General features: G+C 44.9%; 1 protein-coding gene across 10 annotated transcripts in view; it reads left to right on the top strand.

Moving 5' to 3' along the window:
• The window catches only part of IKZF1 (IKAROS family zinc finger 1), a 90,123-nt gene that overhangs the window by 53,534 nt on the left and 20,289 nt on the right, over positions 1-16,300 (top strand). For 5 of the 10 annotated variants that reach the window (XM_057505332.1, XM_036918829.2, XM_036918822.2 and 2 more), the window contains exons 4-6: positions 2,696-2,755; positions 10,290-10,550; positions 16,090-16,257. In XM_057505332.1, coding sequence (XP_057361315.1) covers positions 2,696-2,755; positions 10,290-10,550; positions 16,090-16,257 — 489 coding nt within the window. Of the gene's footprint in view, positions 1-2,695; positions 2,756-7,404; positions 7,524-10,289; positions 10,551-16,089; positions 16,258-16,300 lie in introns of those variants that run through there. The other 5 variants (XM_057505334.1, XM_057505333.1, XM_057505336.1 and 2 more) reach the window with 3 other exon arrangements.

Genomic DNA, 16,300 nt, shown 5'->3' with positions numbered 1-16,300 from the left:
GGGACTCACCGGACCACACTGCATTCTCACTGCCTGCACGCGAAGAGGACCAGGTTCACAGGGGCTGGTGGCCAGGCAGAGGCAGAGCAGGGGTCCCCGCTTTCCAAATCACTGGTGGGTAATCACTTCACTGTACAAGGGACTCTTGGTCAATGAATTGTGACTCACGTATGTGGGTCAGTGTGTGTACATGCACACCTGAGTGTGCACATGCATGCCCAGGTGAGTGACTTACATGCTTTCCACCACTGCTTGAGCCCTGTAAAAGAAACTCAGCTTCCAAGGGCCCTGCATGGGTAGCAGGTGTGTTTAGAACCCCAAAAATAAGGTGGTAATGAGGTGTGGTCTCAGGTGTGCATCCTTACCTGCTAACCACCAAGATGGGGACTTCCAGGACTTCTTTGAGTTCTGTCTCTTGCTGGTAAACTGGTGACACTTCTTGCCTCTCAGGACCACAATGGGGATGACAGGCAGTTTATGCAGTGTTTTGTGTACCTGCATTTACAAACATCCCAGTGAACACCTTCCATGAAACACTGGACATGGTACAGAAGCATAAAGCAGAGCAGAACAGGGCAGGGCAAGGCAAGTTCTTGTTTTCCTGCTGTGCACAGCCACCTGTCCATACAGAACAACATACTCTGCTTCCTCTGAAGTCAGAAGCTGGTATGTACGTGAGTATGTGTGGCATGGCACACGAACCAGCTCAGCTTTCCTGTGGGGAAGTAGAACAACTCCATAGCCACTGTTATGTTTAGTATTTTAAACTTTCTGTGATTCTTAGAGAATCAAATATTAAAGACAAACATTTTAAAGTTAATTTGGATTATCCTAGGCAAAGAACTGATTCTATTGAAAAATGATGTGCATTTATCTTACAATGTATTGTAACATTATCTATACTAAATGGCAGTGGGTGAAATGGAAGGTATTGGACAAAATTGCATATTTCAAGGCTTACACATGAGTTACTCAAGACCTGTGCAAATCTACATTTTCTTATGGGGGACACTTTTTAGATAAATTGTGCTCCATTCTGATCTCTAGCTCATTTATTGTCAGTGTACAGGTGAACATGCACACCTCCACTGCTATATGCACGCTCACACGCACACCAGCCATGACCTGTAAGCTGAAGGGACCCATCCAGAAGCGGACTTTCCCATCTCAGGGAATCATGGAAGTTTTTATATTCCCCCCAGTTTTCTGTGGGAATGCCTTATCAGCTGCTTTCTTAAATGCTATCACTGCCTCAAATCTTCAAGTTCTTGTTCTGTTTTATAGGTACTCCCCAGAGTGTGCCTATGTCTGAAAACTTAGTAGATATCGCATATGCACACATATGTACACACACTCACACACACACAGTGTTCTCTCCAGTAACTGTCAGATTTGCACAGTATAGCTGCTAAATTAAACCTGTTGAATTTTATATTCTGTCATGTATTGTCCCCATTTTTAAAAAGGTAGCTCTTACCCTTTAAAACATCTTTGCCTCTTCTCCCATTGTCTGAGCTGGTTGTGTGCCCATGCACAGAGTGAGTGAGTTTTGAGAAGCTGGTATGAAGGGTTAGAGCTCAGTGCAGGAGACAGAAGGCAAAGGCCCCTGTAAAAGCGGCATTGCATTGCTGACCATCTGCAGGCCATCCGGCACAGGTGCACCCACAGCCCTGCCGGGGACAGCCCTGTCAGACAGGGCTCAGGTAGAGGCTTTCTCTGTTAGATCTGGGTGATCAAGGAACAGTATAAACAGAAGCAGATGGAGGGTTAATCACTTCAAGAAACAACTTTAGAAGTGTTTCCCAAACTATGTCTGTCCATTATCCCAATATATTTAATAAATTCTTCATGGAAAAAGGGAGGATATGTGGTCAGGTAAGTTTGGAAGACACTGGTTTCAGCAAAGTTCAGTAAGTCTGTTTCCTGCAGGACACCATAGTCTTTGCTCTGCTAATTCAGTGGTCCATTCAACAGGTTTAATTTAGCAGCTATACTGTGCAAATCTGACAGTTACTGGAGAGAACACTGTGTGTGTGTGAGTGTGTGTACATATGTGTGCATATGCGATATCTACTAAGTTTTCAGACATAGGCACACTCTGGGGAGTACCTATAAAACAGAACAAGAACTTGAAGATTTGAGGCAGTGATAGCATTTAAGGAAGCAGCTGATAAGGCATTCCCACAGAAAACTGGTGGCTCTTCCTGAGCTCAGGGAAACACTAATTTTTCTCCACTCAACATGCTGTGTGAACATTATCCAAGTTTCTATGAACACTTTCTAAGAGCACATCAAATGTTGAATGAGGAACATTTGCTCTGTCTTCAGCCCAATGAGAAACATGCTGCTTTTGTGAAGATACACACTCTCCTGGGGGAAGCCCCACTCTGAGGCTTGGATCTTGGATCTGTGTACCAATTCTGCCTAAGAGGTTTCTTATACTTCTAGAATGTTTCTATGACAGTGAACACACCAAAAGTGGCTCTGAGATGCTATGCAGGATATAATGCTGTGAGCTCAGCCCTCTGAGGATGTCAGTCCTGCTTCTAACATCTGGTACTCTTCCATTTTAACTAAGTAATGGTTTTGAGCAATAATACCTTCTTTTTAAAAATTGATGCTTTCTTTTAAACTCTTACTATATCTCTCAAACCATATCACAAACTCAGCTTTCTCTTTGCCTTCTTTATTGCAGTTACATATGGGGCTGATGGCTTTAGGGATTTCCATGCAATAATTCCCAAATCTTTCTCTCGTAAGTATAAGCTTTACTGTTAGAAAACAGAACCATGTGTTCATTCCATACTGTTTCCATAGTGTGAATATTGTGGATGCATGTTTCTTCATCACCTTTCTTCATTCTCAAAATATTGACCATTCTGTTCATTGAACATCTACCATCAGAAACATCACTTATGTGATCAAGTACATATGTAATGTTTTGGACTATTGAAAGATGTGCTCTGAGGCATGCATTTTGTGGTGGCAGTGAAGTAACACTAAGGGTAGAAGTAACAATAGTGTTAGTGGAATCGTAACTCTACTTATGCTGTTTAAATAGTTTTGTTATTAATGTTGTGACTATCTCCTTTTTATTGTATATGATGATAGAATGGCCAGACTTTCTGTCATCATTAAACAACCCAGCATGTTTTCAAGATAATTATTCCCACTTTGTAGGACTGGAGGAAAGTGCATACTCTCTTTCTGTTGCTCTGAAGTATTGATTTCAGAACTGAGAGGACCAAAGTCTCTGGCCTTCAAGGCCGTTAGTCCATGGGGCCCTCGCTGCTGAGCAAGCCCACTTAGGGCTTCTCGCATGCGGGACATTCCTGATCTGAGCTGTTAAACCAAAAGTCAATTTCCTTTTTCATTTTTAGGTATTGAGACATGATAAGTGATAAATATATCTGGGCAACATCTTGAAGGAGTATTTTAAGGAATGGAGAATACTTTTTTAAAATGTACATCTAGCTGAATATTTAAAGTGATACAAGTTGCTCACTCCTTAGGACTTAAGTCTTCAAAGCCTGTATTAGTAAATTCTGTAACATTATAATGGGACATCAGAAAACAAAGCATGCATGTTTATACTGTAACAATTATTGATACAGGCTCTAATCTAAAAGGTGTCAGCAACAGGTACAGATAGTTTTCTGACATCCCAGTTACTTAAACCTCTTTGGTATCTACAGAATTTAACAGTATCAATCTACGCAAACTCCTTTCTCACCACTGAGACTGACTGTCCCAGTATGTAAAATTCACAGAGATCTTTTTCTTACTAGTGTTCCTTTGATTCATCTTTAAAGCAATAGTTTGATATTTATTTCTGTGTTATATATGTATATATATAGATAGATAGATGTTTATGTATGTGTGTATATATACGTATATGTGTGCTTATAGTCCATAAAATTTTCATGTACCAGGACAGAGAAATTATATTACTTTTGAGATGAACAATCACACTGTTGAAATGTTGAAAAGTCAAATGCACTTAAGAGGAAGATATACATTCTAAGACATGTTTTCATTAAATCTGAGGGTTTAGGCTCAAGTATATTGTAATGTTGAAGCAGATCCTTTGGGGAAGACTTTAGTATGTAAAAAAATAATTCTGCATGTAAAGATACATGACTCTGGTAGATTTCATAGATGCTATATGTTTTGATACAGTGCCTATCTCTGTATTTATACAAATGGGTTCACAAGTTGTTAGTACCTGTCTCTCTCTTGCTTCCCAGCCCCTCCCATGTACCCAAATTATGTCCTCCCCCTCCCCTGCCCTCAGGGCTTTTGATCTTCAGGACTCCCCACCCAAACAGCAACCCAACTGTTCTAGGCCAACATCCCCACCTAGTGGTCACGGGGCAGAATTGTTCTCCTCACTCTGATTCCCTTTTCTTTCTTTTTAATTTTTTTATCTTCTTGAAAATTAAAAACAACCTGTTTGACCCCCTCTGCCTTCTCTATCCCAGCAATAATACCTATTTTAAAAATTAATGTTTTCTTTTAAACTCTTACTATTGCTCTCAAACCATATCACAAACTCAGCAAGGAAAATATAAACATGCTTTTGGCCCATTCCTTTTGCACATTCTTCCACTTTTCTTTCTCCCCGACTTCGTTCCATCTAAAGGCCTAAAACATCAAATAAAGATAAAAATATTTCTAATCATGCATCTTGACAAGAAAAAGAAAACCCTACATTTTAAATGATATATGTTATAATAAATGGCTTTATTAACCTTAAAAATACTTTTAAATTTTTATAAATCTCTTAGAGGCAGCACTACATATCTCCTCTTCATTTCAAATTTTCGTTTAATTACCCTGTATACTCAAGATACATCTTAAATATGTTCATCCAACTTGGTTTTTACTTGCTTGTCACCAGTTTCAGGAATATTTGTCTCCCATTTTTTCATTTAAAAGATTGAGCATTTCAAGCTCACATGTCCTAAACTCCTAGTGAATTTTTCAGAATATCTTTTCAATGGAAAAATGCAGTCTTGTGTACCAGACATTTACCTTACCCACAAATATAAAGACACATTCTAAAAAGGAAAAGAAAATGAAGAGGAAATATAACCCACTTGTAAGGCGAGGCCTGCCAGTGAACATTGTACCTATGCATTAAAATGTTTTAATCATTCATGAGCACATACAGTGCTTGGCAGCAGGTGAGACTACTTGGCTGCATTGACCCTGAGTTCCCTGAATCTCCAGATTCTTCCATGCTGAGCTTGTCTATTTGCTAAAGTCCACCTTATGTTCGGGGGCCCGGGGATCTCTCTTAGGACTGTTGTGTTACTAATAACAGAGAAAGTCTCTAAAATATGGGATGCTATGATTTTAATTTTTCCTAATTTTAAATAGCATCTGGGAAAGAGTATAGCTTTTGACTCTGAGTTTCTAGACATGACTTCTTACTTTAAGCCACGTTTGCTAAATAATAAAATTGGGCCCCTGTCCATTAGCTCTGGGTAAGCAATGAGAGAGCTGCAGGATCAAGCCTGAGCCAGTGTTCTCAGGTGAAGAAATATGCCAGTCTCCACTCCAAGTTCTATATTTAATGAGTTCAACTCGGTACCTTACTGAGTTCGACATTTTCCTAAGTGGCGGGGGATGGAGTTACAAAATATTTATAAGTATAATCCTCTTATTCAGAGAGAGTATATATAACATTTCATAGAAATACTACCGCAACTCGGTAGTTCCGGCCTAGGGAGATGGAGCGGGTGCTTTAGGAAGTCCGAGAATGGTCGGGCCAGCAGATGTGAACCCTGGTCAGCAGAGACATCATCTGTGGGGTGGCCAGAGTACAGCACGTGCATCCTAGGGGTCCCCACTATTTCATGACTGACTGCCAGAGGCTGTATCCCCCAGGAGGGCCAGTTATCAGGAAAACAAAGACTCATCCTACTGCATTCTCAAGAGAATAGAGTAGGCGTCTCATGTATCCCTTTGGTAGGCTCCAGGGTATTTGAATATGAAACTTCCCAAACAACACAAACAGCCTAAGTGCACTCCCATCATCCAGTCCCCGACTTTGCTAGGTGAAGCAACCGCTGGTGCCCTTGACTTCTGCAAGCTTCACTCACGTGTCACCTAGCAGGGCAGACACAGCCAGGCACCTCTCTGCTGTTCCTCCTGGAGGAAACTGGGCCCTCAATGGCCTCTCCCCTGTGCCTTCTCTTGGCTCAGCAGGAAGTGTCCCCAATTGCCCAAGGGACCTGGGGTGGCACCTGCACCCCTGCCCAGCCTCTCCATGCTTGAGTGTTGCTCCTCTGAGCAGAGCCCCATCCGTGACCCCGTAAGAATTGCTGTCAGCCCCGCTGACCTCCTTCCTCTGACTACTTCAGGCTCTGCTTGCCTTTTCAAAGCAGGCATGCAGCCAGTGCAGGGGACTCCAGATTTTACCAAACGCAGGAGACCCCAGGGAGTGGCATCTGTGTTTCTTTTATCGATCCATGTTCCCAATTGAGCTTGCCACCCACTAAAACCCCAGAAGCCTTTATCATGCTTAGATAAGTGAAACCAAGACACCCCTTTCCCAAGCTTGTGTTTTCAAAATGTGTATTTTACCTTAGGTGGACTTTACATGTATGTCTATTAGGTTGCAGTGTAAAGGAAGACCTGGTCTGTGTTTACTTACTCAGATAGGCTCATCCCCTGGTTCCTGTCTTAGGCAAATAATAAGCCTGTTGCCCGTATTCTCCTCCTGGCCACATGGACACCCTGTTTTCATGGACACTGTCCTCAGGTGGGCAGAATTCTCTCCATCTCTGCAGCCAGGACCCAGTTTGCATTTTTCTGCAGGGACACTAGGACTTTTCACCCAATCTTGGAGAAAATTTGCATGTGCTTGAATCTGGTGTGCCCTGTAGCTAGCAGTGCAGCCCACTTTGCTCACCTATGCTCCTGACCCTGGCGGTCATCCTTTCCTCCTCTTAGTCCCCAAGGACCTTTCCTGTTGTCATGTGGCCTAGAATTGTCCCCAGAGTGCTAGCAAGCTGCCAGCTTGGAAACACACTGCATCTGCTGAGTCCTATTTCAGAACGTGTGTGGTGTTGGTGTATATGGAGCCCTCCATCAGCTTCCCATTACTTATGGGTGCTTGACCTTGCCAAGTGGCCTGCAGGGATCATCCAACTACATTTTTTCAGAAACCTAGAACACCACAGCATCCTGAATTATATGCTTTAAGCCTTCCCTCTTCTCACAGTGAGCATATCTGCCTGAAACTGTACCTGGGGATCCACAGTAATCTCAGGATGATTAATAAGCAGCCCTGGTGCCTTTTGAGCCTCCTGCTTTTTTGGTTTTGTTACAGTTCTCAAAGAAAATGTCACATTGCATGGTAAGGACAAAGTCCTGCTTTCGACAGCCACTAGTCAAATTAGTGACTGGCATCAAGTCTTCTGCCTGAATGCTTCCATGGCATTTAAGGTGACATCCCTGCCATGCAGTCCACTCGTGCAGCCCTCATCCCTTCCCGGCACAGCTTCCCCTCCTCTGTGAGCAGCCTGCTGTAGCCCAGTGTGTGGTCTTGATGCCACAGACCTCCAGGCATCCCCCGCAGGCTTCCCTGCTTTTCTGCCTCCCACCAGGAAGGCCCACAGAGCCACCAACAACACAAGCCACAGAGAGCACCAGAGGGTCACAGAAATACCCGTCGTTCATAGTGATGTAGAACAGAGGGAGTTGCTGGCAAGTGCTAATGTGCCATACACTGGTGTGTACTTTGGGGAAAGCGAGAGTCGGCTCTCTTCAGCGGGTTGTGAGCGAATGGGGCAGAGCCGAGTGAAGGAGCATGCTCGGGCCATCGCCCCGGTTCTTGTTCATTGGGCAGTGTCCCTCTTCCAGCCACAGGTGCCCACGCCTACCCCCTGTGCTAGAGCCTGCGTCCCCACCCCAGGGGCTGAAGAACTTGCCACGCCAACAATAATTTGCTCCACTGTGTTCTGGGAGGCCTCAATCTCATTCATTTAAAAAGCCTCAGTGATTAAAAATAGTATAAAACATAATCCCAGGTTAAGGAGTCCAGTGGCCTTCAAAGCTTTATTGTCATGTTTCCGGATCATTCCCATGCAGAACCCACCTTCCTGGCCGGTCTGGCTCCTGAATTCACAATGTCAGTGGGCACTGGTCTCTTGGCTGTAGCAGCTGGGAGACATCAGCAGGAGGCTGCTGGCACACACGGGCTTCTGAGTCCCAGTCTTTGGAACCTTGTAGGACATGCGTTTGGAGACTTCTCACTGGATTTCTCAGGACAGTCTTAGGGTAATGCTGGGATCTGATGGGAAGAGACACTCCCATACTTCTGGGATGCCAAAGACCACAGTGAGGGCTGTGGCCCATGTCCCAGCTGATTTGTTCCATTCATTTCTTTGTAAGTCTTTCCTCTAAAGGGCTAATGGGAAAACCTTGGCTTTATAGCAGTTAGCAGTGTGGGTGCCAGAGTCAGGCTTCCTGCAGTACCTCCCAGCTCGGCCACTTGCTAGCTGTGTGGCATTAGGCAAGATGTTCAACCTCTCTGTGCCTGAGCCTCTTTAGCTGTAAAATAAGATCTTAAGTGTACTTGTCCCTTAGCACATTGCTGTGAGGGTTCAACACTACAGAACAGTTACAGTGGTGTGCCAAGGATATTCCTGGGTGAGGTGGGGCCCCTGCCCTGGCATGGCTCCACTGGGGCTGCACTTCTGGTCGCTGTCTTAAGCTAGCTTCTCAGCTGTACGCCCACTGAATCCTCACAATGCCTCATGTAGGCCAGTGCTGATAGCTCCCAGTTACAGGTGAGGGAATCAAGGCACAGAGAAGTTACATGACTTGCCTAAGACTTTGAAACTTATTAAGAGTGGAGCCGAGATTCCAAAGCAGGTATTTTGATTTCAGAGCCTGGGCTTTAGCCTTCCAAATCACGAAGAATTCACTGAATAAACTAAACTTTGAGAGTTACTATCTAAGATGATTATTTAAAACAGTTGTTCAAACTTGAGTGTCCATCAGAACCCCCTGGAGGGCTCATGAAAACAGAGTTCTGGGTGCGCCCAAAGCTTCCAGTGCAGTGGGCCCAGGGCAGACCTGAGAATCTGTTTTGCTAACAAGCTCTCAGGGGACGCTGAAGCTGCTGGTCCAAGGACCCAACTCGGAGAACCACTGGTTCAAGACTTGGATCAAAGCTTTTGTCGATGTGATTGCCTGTCTCACTGACCATTATACTCAGCAGAATATACCCACTACTATAACCAATCTGTGTAGACGATGGCAGAAATGGGAGATGTCAGCAAACCTGCAGTTCCTCCTCCTTTTTTCAATGTTGGAGTCATCAGCTCGTCATTGGTCAACATTTCTGAAGAATTGCCAAGAGAGTGTCTCTTATTTTCTTTATCAAGAAAAATATGTGAATAATATAAATGATTACCCTAAATGTGCCTTGACGGATAATGCAGAGTAAATCGTGGTTATTGTGTTCATTAATGCTAGCTCTCTCCCCCACATGTGCAAGGATCTTTCTCTTTGAAACCAAGTCTCCGTATGTTTGCAAACGATCCCAGTCCACCCCTTTAGCAACAGGAAGAGATCTAAGGATTAATCCCAGCTCTGCTTTAGGACACACGTTTCATTATTACTATGAATCCAAAGGAGTTAGAATGGTCATGCATCAAAGACACAAATGAAAACCTTTCAGGAAACCTCGGGAATCTGTGGTCAGAATTCTGAGCATGTGTTTTGCTGAGTTTTGTCCCAGAGTTTAACACGTGACACATGGAAAAGCAACATTGTATGTGCAACACATTTTTCACGCTTGATAGCCAGTTACTTGGGATTTTACCAAACAAGGTCACACACCCTTGGGAGTTAGTGGATGGGATCACGGGCCACCTTCTGGTGTGAGGCTTTCATCTGGTGAACAGGGTTCAGGATTTGGCCTCCAGTCACTCCCGAGATGCCACAAGGCTATTACTGTGAATCCAGTGACCTTATCCAGCTTAGGGATCCCTACTCTAAAGTGAGAGTTTAGAATTCGCTTCTTGATGCATTTTCAAACATTGCCATTCAGACCTACAGGGAGGGCAGACAAGTGGTCCCCAAACCCAGCATGCTTCCTCTTGCATGCCCTCCGAGCATGCACACTGAATATGGCTGCAGCTCAGGGCTCCTGTGCCGGGGATAAGTTAAGAACCTTCTCTGTTTCTATTTGGCTGTCTTTTTGCTGCTGTGTTGTTTTGCTTTGTTTTTTTGCGATGACACTGAGTGGCACCCTGTATTGTTTCTTTCAGCCAGTAATGTTAAAGTAGAGACTCAGAGTGATGAAGAGAATGGGCGTGCCTGTGAAATGAATGGGGAAGAATGTGCGGAGGATTTACGAATGCTTGATGCCTCGGGAGAGAAAATGAATGGCTCCCACAGTGGCCAAGGCAACAAAGCTCTGTCAGGAGCTGGAGGCGTTCGACTTCCTAACGGCAAACTAAAGTGTGATGTCTGTGGGATCATTTGCATCGGCCCCAATGTGCTCATGGTCCACAAGAGAAGCCACACTGGTAAGGCCTGGCGTGGTCCCCTGGTGGTAGCGTGGAGAGGCCCGTGCGTGCCGTGGGTGGAAAACGCCCTGTCTCAGCCCAGTGCTCTGACCCCATTTCAGGTGGACTGGCAATGCCACAGTGGTTCCAAGTCAGAGGAGGCATGGAGGTCTTACTCTGGAACGCAGGGAAGGATTTCCAAACATGCACCGATTCAACCCTGTCAATTAAAGCAATAGCAGAAAGGAAGGTGAGGCAGCCGCCTGTGCAGGTCATGTCAGAAGGAGAAAACGGGACAGAGATCGAGATGCCAAAGTTTACTCCTCACATTTTTCACAGAAACTATGAGTAAAATAGGCATTTTATGAAATTCAAATCTGCAGGGCTTGATTTTTAGGAACGCTAGCGAATGATGGAATGGCAGCAAGATGTAGTCTTTCAGAAAGAGGGCAGGTCAGGTTTCAGGTGACCGCTGCCCCCCAACAGGTGAAGCTCTGAATGATTTGATTGCCACTTTGTCTCAAATTGGCTGTGGACTTTATCCCCAAACCCCTGTCTGTTGGAGGCCTTGGAAGAATAGCATCCTGTGTCCGAAATGAAGGAAAGAGGGTCATCTAGCATCTGGCCGGGCCCCAGCTCATGAGACGCTCTCCTTAGTGGGTGGGGGCACAGAGGCTCAGTTCTGGCCCCCCTCTGTTCTTGGACATGGCGACTGACCAGTCACAGACTTTCCCACCCACTAATGGCATTAAAGAGTCGTCACGATATTAAGGGGCCACATCTGACCTTTAGCTGTATGCATGAGGTGTCTTTTGAATTCAACAGAAACTTTACTCTTCTGCTCTAGAGGTGGGCAAAACACAATAGATTCACCAACTCCAGTGGTCGCCGGACGTTTGAACACGAAACACAGAACTCCTGAGTCAGGGCTGCAGGGTGCAGGCGGTGGCATGGGTAGGTCCTCCTAAAGCCAGGATCTGCCCTCCACTCCACAGGAGGAGAGAACCAACAGATGAAAAGCATACTTTGGAGGCATAGCAGATTTTATGTTATCTCAGGAGAGTAGGCAGACTTGAAAACCACAGCCTCGTGTGAGTCTTCCATGGGGCAAAAAAAATGATTATCAAAAATCAAGCAAGAATTCAGAAAATGCATTGAGCAAAAAAGCTGGGTTGCCAGGAACACCAATCTTGGTGGAGTAGTAATTTTTATGTTTGAATCAAGGCAGTTTCCCAAGTGATGTCTTCCATTTGTAATACATCTGGAAAACCATAAAATATGTTAATTTCAATAAACATTCATTTACAATAAAAATTTAACTTCTATACTTAAGCAAACTTTGCTTTTCCTAATGTGCCCCTTTATCCTCAAAATGTCCAGTGAAATAGACCTGTCACATCCAGCCCCATGTAAGGCTTGCGTGAGAGCAGCAAGGCTCTCCCCTTTATAATGAAGTGGAAATTAAAGGAAAGGCAGGTCACCTTGTGACAGACACTTAACAGAACATGCCAGGGCCCATGTTAATGCATTCCTGACGGAGGAATAGACCGCACAAATGAATTACTTTTCTGCTAATTCATGTTAAGCCTGACTATACAGTGAAAATTCTCTTAAATAAATATTTGATAAATGAATCAAATTCAGGCATACTGAATTACCAAAATGTAATGACTGTCCACCCTGATAAAAAGAGTAATTGCATTTAATGAGTGAACCTACCAAGTATAATATGCAGAGTAGCACCAGTTGTTTGCAGCCCAACTCTCCCCACAAATCACGGCTAAGTGCCAAGTACCCACCAACCCACTGAGTCCTTTGCTTACACGAGTAAATTCCAGAAACAGGGATATACATACCATCGCTTGTGTGGTTCCTGCCTTGACTTTTATTTTTTAAGAAAATGAATACCTGAAACAATGGATCATGGACTGTCTTCATGTTGCATGTCCACTTGCATAACTATGTGAGGTCACAAGAAGAGGCAGAAATGCATTGGCCAATCCAGGCTCGAATAACTAGACATACTAATAATGTTTCCATCTCCCTGGGGTCTGAGTGGAACCTGTCAGAATGTGCTACACTAACCACAGCCCCACCCTGCATTCTAGAGAATTCTGAAGCACTTCTAGAGCCATGCTTCTAAAACTTAAAGGCCACCCAAGTCACTCAGCAATCCTGTGAAAATGCAGACTCTGATTCAGATGCCAGAGGAAGCTGGGGGTGCTACAGGTGGGCCCAGAGCATCTGTAGGCAGTGGGCCATGCCATTTTGGAGGGCTCCTTATTTGGGAGCCTGGGTACACCCTAACGCATTTCCCCAAGGAGCCAGGCTTGCACCTGCCACCCCCGAGTGGGCCCAGCGCACTGGGTTCCTTCCCTGATAAACTGAGTTCTCCCCTGGGAGAAGCTTGCCTCACTCATGTCACCACCTGGGTGAGGTGGCATGGTTTCCATTGTTTAAATATTCAAAGGCACCACCACTTCCCTCCCTAGTTCTGCTGCTCACATTCATTTTTTAAACTCAAGCACAATAGTGACATCTTCCCCACCAACACCGCAGTGTCAGTGTGGGACTCCGAGGGGAGTGTGGTATGAAAGCATGCAGTGTAGGGGAAGCCTCACTGCTCTGCAGCAGTGTGATTCTAAATGGCACGGGTGGAAGCAGTAAAGATGGAGAAAAGTGTCTGAATTAGGGCTGTTCTCTGTGGTCCTGGGCCGGCTCTGTTCCCAGCCGTGAGGCAGAGGCACAGCTGCCAAGCTTCCTAAACACGGCATGGGACCGGACTGGAAGGCTGCTCCCAAATCTAATTGCAGTTGGCCCATGCCACTTCTTGCAGTTCAGGTGTATTTTTTTAATCCACCTTCTTCTGATGTATCTTCAGAAACCGTATGATGTAGGCATCCATGAGGGCTTTCTGTTCCCCCCAATCAAGCTATTTAAAAGGGGCTCCAACATTTTTAGAGTCCCTGGACTGGCAGATCTATAGTCACTAGGCTTAGAGCTTTGAATTGATGATATTAAGGTCATCAGCCTCAATTAACTGAAAAGAAATATAACCTTGGAGAAACATGATCTTACTTAGCTACATGAGTAAGCTATTGACATCGGCCAACTGACGGCATGGGCTGCATCTTCCTCCAGCTGCAGGCCGGGCTCCCTTTCCTGCTCACACCTCCAAAGGGACCCTACCTCGGGTTGGACACTCCGTGCTGTCACTTGCTCTCTTCAAGAGTCCCTGTGCCCTGTGTTACAGATTCATGCATGCATAGGCACTCAGAGACAAGTAGATTTCCAGGAAAGCTTGCTGGCAGGATTAAGACACCAAGTCGAGCACAATACACAAGAATCCTTGAATCAAATTAGAAGGCAGATTTCAGTCTTTCCTTCCTGCCCTCTTCTGTGGAAGGGGGACGTGGCTTTAATGATCTGTCCTTTCTGTCTCCACTGACTCACTGCTTCTGCAAAAAAAGGCACTGGCTCAACTGCTGGGTCCTACCTGGGTTCCCCTCCAGCCCTTCATACCTCAGGAGAAGCACAGAGTTCTAGCACCTCATCAGCATGGAAGGGGTACTTCACACAGCGTAGGCTGGGCCTCCTAGCCTGAGTCACACCACAACACATCTGTGTCACCAAGAGTGTCCTTATCATAGGCATTTTCATGGCCCAAGCTGTCCTGACTGACTGCCTTTTCAGAATGCCCAGCTGAGGGTCACCTGTCATATTCTGTTCCACCCCACCCAGGCTCTGGGCCTGCAGTGACCACTTCACTTCTTTTTCCTTCTGTCTCCTTGGAGTTAAACATGAACTATTACACACATGTGGGCAATGAAGGCCCAGAAGTGTTGCTAATAGATAAATGATCTCTCTATTGAGTGTTCCTCAGGGCTACCTGGCTGCGAGCTATTTAATCTCCTCACCCAGTATGGGTGTGTAACTCAGAGATTTAGTTAGGCTTAGTTAGCTTTACCATCACCTCCCACCTGCTTGACTTTAAGTCCTTTCTCTGCTCAGCCAAATCCAATCCAGACATAGATTTGGGGAAATACTGAATATGTCCTGGCTAATATCAGAATGCCTCCAATTGGTCTGTATCTGAGTTTATCATTGCAAACTAGCTTCAGTTTTTACAGTGGCATACCTGCCCATTTAAAAATGATGATGTTATGAAATTCAGGTGCCAATATAGATATTCAAAGTTAATCTAGATAGAGATTTAATAGTACTAGATATACTTCTACCTAATTGCTTTTGTTAAGTGCTGTCTTGTTCACCAAAATCACGTAAATCATTTGGGAAAATTGTTAAATATCATTTTAACACATTCTTTCTTCCTAAGAAAAAATTGTAACTGGGAAGTATATTTCCTTGATATCTTAACCCCAGACACTGTGGTCACATAGAGCTCTTTTTCTAAAGAAAAGGATTTGTTTTTGAAAGAGCTTTCATATTTACTTAAACGTGATCAATGTATCACTCTTCTAAGTGAGAATTAAGTGAAATGTCCGCAGGTTTAGGCTCTAAGACCTCTGGCTACTCAGTGGTGTATTTCTCTGTCACAGACACCTGCTTGTCCCTTTGATCTGAAACATAGGGGCTGGGCGGCCGCATACAGCAGAGGTTCCCGTGTGTCCTCAGGCAGCCTCAGCCCCAGGAACACCAGCTATTCCGGCAGGGAGGCATTCCTGACATCACTAAATTGCCTCTCCTAGAATATTTGTCCTGAAAATATAACTTGTCTTCTGTGGCACTAGACCAATAATAGCTTAAAGGTCTTCGGATATGTGAGGAAAGCAAGCAGCCAGGAAGCTCCCTGCAGCCCTGGCCTTGGTCCTGCCCCAGGGGGACTTGGGACTTCTCTTTGGATGGTGTGAGCATCCTTCTTAGTTTCTTAACTTCTCATTTGATTCAATCTTTCTCCTTCTTTCTCTCTCTCTCAGCCTCACACACTCTCTGTCTGTCTCTTTCCTGATTTGCCTGCATAGGGACAGACAGGTAATGGAGAAGAAATTGAAAGGGAAAATACAGGGAAAATGTAAATGAAAAGAAGTTATTATAACTGTTATAATGAAGTGCCTTTCATTTAAATATAAGAATGTAACGCTGAAATGAACTTGTGATCCTGAAATGCATTTTTAATGAGTTTCCTTTTTATTTTGCTGCTTCAGTGGCATATTTTAAAGACCCTTTGAAAAAAGCCACATTAAAAACCCCACCAAATGCCACAACACGCAAAATTGGATATTGGTTTATTCCAAAACTGCTGATCAGGAAGAGTGGCTCTTCATCACAAAATGTTGCAGTCACTTTATTTAAATGAGTTTGAATTTGCATTGTGATGTGCCATTCTGATTTAGGGGAAAAAAATTAGATTTTCAGATCAAATTGACCCAACCAGTGAAGCGTTAAGGAGCTGGCAGGTTTAGTCTGAAAGCCTCATGTTCTATCAAACCTGCAGCCGGTGGAAGTCACCGGGCCCCGTGGGAAACAACTTTCTCGCCGCGTCCTCCTCTCGTCCCCAAGCGGAGTTTTGTTCTCACGACTCTCCCTCTCCTCCTCCCAGGAGAGCGGCCTTTCCAGTGCAATCAGTGCGGCGCCTCCTTCACGCAGAAAGGCAACCTGCTGCGCCACATCAAGCTGCACTCTGGGGAGAAGCCCTTCAAGTGCCATCTCTGCAACTACGCGTGCCGCCGAAGGGACGCCCTCACGGGCCACCTGAGGACGCACTCCGGTAGGTCCCCCAGCACAGGCCAGGGTGCGGAGGGACTGGGAGT

Source organism: Manis pentadactyla, chromosome 7, assembly GCF_030020395.1.
Source record: "Manis pentadactyla isolate mManPen7 chromosome 7, mManPen7.hap1, whole genome shotgun sequence".
In the NCBI taxonomy this organism is placed as follows: Eukaryota; Metazoa; Chordata; class Mammalia; order Pholidota; family Manidae; genus Manis; species Manis pentadactyla.
This window is presented reverse-complemented; position numbering and strand designations above follow the sequence as displayed.